Source organism: Brachyistius frenatus, unplaced genomic scaffold (genome assembly GCF_029030835.1).
Source record: "Brachyistius frenatus isolate BFR_SWC_R1_liver_20210118 unplaced genomic scaffold, ASM2903083v1 Contig_65, whole genome shotgun sequence".
Taxonomy (NCBI): Eukaryota; Metazoa; Chordata; class Actinopteri; family Embiotocidae; genus Brachyistius; species Brachyistius frenatus.
The window spans coordinates 1,119,001-1,125,000 of record NW_027210664.1 but is presented as its reverse complement, the minus strand read 5'-3'; the positions used below and the strand labels follow the sequence as shown (position 1 = coordinate 1,125,000).

At 45.7% G+C, this 6,000-nt stretch overlaps 1 protein-coding gene across 1 annotated transcript in view; it reads left to right on the top strand.

Moving 5' to 3' along the window:
• The window catches only part of drosha (drosha ribonuclease III), an 81,992-nt gene that overhangs the window by 41,447 nt on the left and 34,545 nt on the right, over positions 1–6,000 (top strand). Inside the window, 1 exon segment of the mRNA XM_069706798.1 lies at positions 4,533–4,603. Coding sequence (XP_069562899.1) covers positions 4,533–4,603 — 71 coding nt within the window.

Sequence of the window (6,000 nt, the reverse complement as noted above, 5' to 3'; positions counted from 1 at the left end):
CTGCTCGCCCCCCGAGGCAGAGCCATCCTCCTCCTCTTCCTCCAGAGGAAGAGAAAAGAGAAAGAGAGGAAGAATGGAGGAAACAGAGAGAGAGAGGAGGAGAGTGCTATGGAGGAATGGAAAAAGCAAAAAAAAAAAAAAAAAAAAGGCATCTGCAATGCAAATAGGTGCCCTGCAACCCTGAATAATTCAAAGTGTTGAATGGAAATCTTGCTTTTCTGATCCCCTGTCATTAACTTCTGCCGGAGTGGGCCATTCTCATTTGGGCTCTTTTGGCCTGCGCTCCTCCTCCTCCTCCTCCTCCTCCCCCCCCCTCCCTCTTCCTTCTGTAGTTTTGCACACTTTACCTCATCGTATTTAGAAACCACCCCCCCCCCTTCTTCCTCCTCCTGCTTATTCATTGCAGCTCTTGCACGCCTGTTGCCCTCCCGTTCTCCCTCTCAGGTCCTCTCCAGCGATAAGCCACGCCGCTTCCCTTTTCTTTTCTTTTTTCTTTTCTTCTCCAGAAATGTCTGAAAAGAATTGAAGAAGAAGAAAAGAGGGGCCCCCGCTCTGTTTTTTTTTCCTTTTTTCTTATGGCCCTAATTTCCTTGTACAGTTGATCTGTGGATTATACTCCAGCAGCAGCCACGGTGGGGAGGGGGGGAGGTACAGATGGTGAACCTTTGTGAGCCCCCCCTCCACCCCCACCCCCCTCCCTCTAAGCTCTTCCTATTAAAAGAATGCAGAGAAAAGGATTATCTCTCACTTGCTGAATATCAGATTCGTACACAATGCAGCCGGTGTGTTCGTTGAGTGAGCGCCGCTGCCTTTTGTTAATTGACGGCAGCGGTGGTGGAGTTGGTTTCTGGTTTTTTGTTTTCTCTGTCCCAACCGCCCCCCTCCTTCGCTCTGAGACTCTCAAAACTCACGTCTTTTTTTTTTTTTTTCTGTTTTCTTGTTTTATTTTCTTTTGCTTTTAATGCGTTTCCTATTTCTGTGTCCGTCTGCCGCTCCGGTCCCCGTCGAGCCGAGAGGGGAGCGGCTTAATATATTATTTGATGGATTAGAGCCTGAGCGTTTTTGAATAATTCATTCTCGGTTATTAATGTGACTGTCAGCCGCTGGTGTTTCATATGCCCCTGACTCTGGGTTTTTATTGGTCACTGAAAGCCCACAGACATTGGACTTCTATTCCTAAACATAACACTGTACAGTCTGCACGGCTGTCTGAAGTCGACCTGTGACAGATGTGGAGATTCATTAAGAGCCGGCCGAGACTGATATTCTCTGCAAACCCGCAGAACTGGAGGGAAACTTGGTTAGAAAACTTCTGACTTACCTGCATCAAACATGCAAGGTGAAGTTTTTATAATTCATCAGTTTAGATCAAGCGGCAACCAGCAGCGAACATGAAAGCCAAACCCCTAGTGGCACTCGGTGGTATTGCAGCTTTAACACACTTCCGCATCGGCTTCAGTTTTCACAGTATGTGGTTTAGATTTGGGCTCCGTGAGGTTCTGGTTCCAGTTCACAGTTCGAGAAACACCCAGATTCATTCAACTAGCCGAACAAATCCTCACAGCAAAGATTTCAAAGAGCCATGAATAAAACATTCGAGGTAATCATTTATCAGAAACCAGCAAATAGGTCTTCTATCTTTACAAAAAAAAACTAGATCTAGTTCACTGACCTTCGAGGTCTTGAATACCGAGTTATTTTTTTATCTTTTTAAATCATTTTCAGGTTTTCTTTTTCTGTACTCAGATTCAATGAAATGCTGTCTTACACAGCTGTTCAGCTTTGTGCGACTTCTCGGTGTCCTTTATGCTCCCTCCAGTCCAGCGTGATTCTTCATGTATATTCCGAGCAGGTCCATCTCAGTTTGCGGGCCCTGCTGCATTTCGTGCTGGCAGCGCCGGCGACCCGGTGGGTTGAATGCGCGGCGGCGCTCGGAGACTGCAGAGCGATCGGACCGGGGCGTGATGTTACTGCGAGATGAGCTGCGGAGAGATGCTGGCAGATAATTGCCAGTTAAGTTTGGCTGGGGCGTTTTTTTTGTGGGCTGTGTGCATTCAGGGCGTCAGCTGCACCTCTGCCGGCTGGTTGACGGTTTGGACTGAGCAGCGCAGATCTCCGTTTAATGATCGCGGCGAGTTGTGCGTTTGATTGGATTGCTTTGGGGCACGCTTTTCTGCACGGACGGCCTGCTTGTCAAGAGTGTTCTCGCTGCACTTAACTGCATATCTTGGTTTCTTCATCCATGGGCACTTTGATTGACACCAAAGGTGTTGCTTTGAGATTTTTAATACCTTTTTAAACCCCTCGAGGCGCTCCTGGTTTCTCCCTGCTTACCCCACATTCCCCTTCGTCTTGGAAGAAGTTTTGAAAACCTAATAAGAAGCAAAAACTCTGAATTTCAACAACTTTGAGGCCTCCATTGGGGGAGGTGGGAGGGAGGGGGGGACTTTCCAAATCAGCTGTGTCATCAGAACATGAAGAAGAAGAAAAAGAGAGCTCGCGGCCCCACCCGCGTCCCCTCCCTCAGCCTCCGCATTCAAACACATGAATGACGGATGGTTGAAAGGCGTTCAGAACTTTGGGTCTTAAGACCCCCCCCCTCCCCTCCCCTAGAGGAAACATCTGCTCTCTACAACCAAAGGCCCACATTATGTTAAAAAATACCACAAATCTCAGCGCTGATGCTTAGTGGAAAACATCCTGCGTAGAACCGCCCCCGTCCCCGCGAGGCCTCGGCGAGGCGCTCGGCCGCCGTCACGCCAAGTTTACAGAGTTTGCTCGCCGATGCTCATCTGCAGGTTTTAGCGGCTCGCCGTGTTTGTCGGCTTCGAGACGGCTAAAGATTTTATAGGTGTTGATTTACGGGCTTATTGTGTTCAGATCTCGAACGGTGCATGAAATCACTGTTTGTAATATATTCACGGTGGCTGGCGCCTTTAAAAAAACAAAACCAAAAAAATATATATATATCCACAAGCTGTTTTCATTATTTCACCACTCAGCTATATTTTGATGTTAGTAAAGGGCGTCCAAATGAATGAGAGTGCGCTACGGTGCCAAAGTGGCTGCTGGGTTGAGGTAAAGTTGTCAGGCTTAATCAAATTTTACGAACATTTGGCCAATGGCTGGCAATAATTTCCCTGTTCTGTGTAGAAGTAGAGGGCACGGGAGGCAGATCGAGTGGGAGTGCGTTTGTTGTTTGCCTTTGTGCGAGCTGCTGCGTTTTGTATTTCTTGATGGGTTTTTTTTTCTTCTTTTTTTCGGTTTATGTCGGCCGCATCTTCTTCTGTTCGTGTGTAAGTGGCCTGTTAGCCATCTGAAAGCAGTTTCCCTCCCCCAGATGATGAATCCCTCATACGTTTCTTGATGTCGTCCATGAAAGCAGTTTGCGCATTTCGACTGGCGACCGCGCCCCATTTCCGCCGCCTCATTTCTGCATGTCATAAAAAAAAAAAAAAAAACGCTGCACGATTGTATACCCAATTTGCCAGGTGGTTATTGCTTTCTAAATTGAATGAGCCGCCCTAAAGTGTGATGGTTTGAAGTTGCGCGCGGCTTAAAGGCAAGCGTAGATAGTTCCGCTGATTCTCCGAGAGGAAAACAGTCGAAAGAGCAAAACAACAAGACGTTACAAAGGAGAGTCGACTTGTGAGAAGCAGCTGACTGCTGCAGCAGAGCGAGCCGCAGAAGCAGCGCATCAGACCCATCGAGAGACGCGTCTGGAATACTCGTCTTGTTCTTTTGCTTGCTCTGACAGCAGCTCTCCTTATTTTGGGACCAATCTTCTATCAAATTTCTTTCTTTTCTTTTTTTTTCTTTTTTTGTCCTGTTTTCTTTTGTGCGTCGTGTGAAATTTGTTTTTCCAACCCCCCCCCATCCTTTCGCAATTCGAGCTGCATTCAGCGGACATGTCCGAGTGCGTGTGGGCGAATGACAAAAAAAAAATAAGAAGCAGGACATTATGCTTTTGTCCGCGCTGTCCGTGAATTGGATGGAGCATGAAGTACTTAAGCCTCGTCGTGGTGTTTTGTCAGACCTATTCACACCTAAAGCATGTGAGACAGGCCTCGTGGATTCAAAATAGTTGATGTGACCTCAGCCAGATACATCTCAGCGTGGTGATGCAACCTTCCTCTCCTCCCTCCTCCTCCTCCTCCTCCTCGTCGAAGAGCGAGGAGGAGGAGGTGGATCCGCGCATGAAGCCTGAGGTCATTTCGCCGTCAAAAAGCAATAAAAATGCACTCCTACTTTTAATAAAGCAATTACAACTCATTGCCGAGTTCAATTAATTTGAAGTTTTCCATTAGGAGAGAAGTCTGAAATTGCCTCAGAATTGCTAGAATATTTTTACACCAGTAAAAATGCACTGGTTAGAACGTCGTGCTTGAATCTGCGGTGGGTTCGGGCGGGTCCGGGTGGTAGTTTACCGTTTCACAAGCACGAGTTTCCAGCAAATACTCACCGCTGTGAATAAAATGCATCGTATTGATTTGGGTCCTCTTTCATCCTTGGTTTCTTCCTTTCTCTTCCAGGGGCTGTGTACTTGGAAGGAGGCTTGGACGAGGCCCGGCAGCTCTTTGGTAGACTGCTTTTCAACACCGAGGTAAAGATTTACTCGGCTCTAATTTGGTTTCTGCCCTTTTTGCCACTGCTCTGGAGTTTGTATGTACAGGATGAGTGTTTTGCAAAGGGGCATGCGCGTCTTTCGTTTGTGAAGAGTTGAGCCGCAGACGCGCTAGACATGATTTTTTTGGGGGTTTTCTTCGCTCAAACCCACACACTGCATGTTTTTTTTGTTTTTTTTTGGCAACATTGCCCGATGTTGAATCCTTGCCAGCCCCCCAGAACCTGAGATCTCACCAAATCTTTCTTTATCCTGCAATACTTTTGACTAGCAGGCTGCTCAATGTGTGCAAAGACAAAACAATGAGACGGAGGGGGAAGAAAAAAACAAAAAACAAAGATCTGGATAAAGCCGTCGCAGCACAAAAAAACAGCCTTGTATGTTTTGGAAAATGAACCGGAGGTGTGGAACATTACGGTTCGCCAGTCTTGAGCGGGACACCTGCTATTGTTTGCGAGTGTGTGTGTGTGTGTGTGTGTGTGTGAGATCAGTGGGCATGAATAATTGATGAATGAATCAGTATTTGCATTTATCTTGGTAAGAAATGTTACGAATCAAGTAAATGACTTGCAGATCGTCGATCGTACTGCAGCAGGGTCACTTCTAATTGGCCATCGAGGTAGTTTGTTTGTTGGCAACTCCCACACACATGACATGACATCTAACAAACGTGTTCGATCAGAATCGGTAGTGTTTGAGAAGCTGGATCACAGGATGAACCTTTCAAACATTCACGCCACATAACAAGAAATGAGTCCTTTAATCATCATTTTCTTTTATACAGTAACTTTTAATGACTTACAGTATTTTCATCAATGTTTAAGATCAGTAACTCTTTCTACTCTTTCAAACTCTTTTATGTCAAGTTTTTTTTTCACTGTAATTGACAAAACATTTGGCCTTGGGCAAAATCGACTCCGCCAGCCGTCGCGTTTCACGAGGAGCGAGGAGTATTTGTTCGGATGTGAAAAGCTGAAAACTTACTTGATTTTACTTTATTGTCGTCCACTGGCCATGAAAGTCCACTGGAGTCTTCAAGCTTTTTATGGTTGTCTTGATGCAGAGGTATTTATTCGGATGGTGAGAGATGACGAGAAGAGGACAGGAGCGAAACCATTCAACACTTCAGCAATCGGCTAGATCTAAGAAAAAAAATTAAAAAAAAAAAAAAGTTCCAAAAATCTGATGGGAGCCTGTAATGGGGGTTATGTCATTTCTATTCTTTAATCCACTTAAAAGAGTTTGATTCTGCTGGAGAATCAAAGTGGTTAATTCAAGATTAATAGACTTTATTCACATCTGGAACAAAGACTATGATTTGACAAGCCATCGTACACATCCTCCGAAGTTTAATTTGGAATAAAAGCATCCATCTG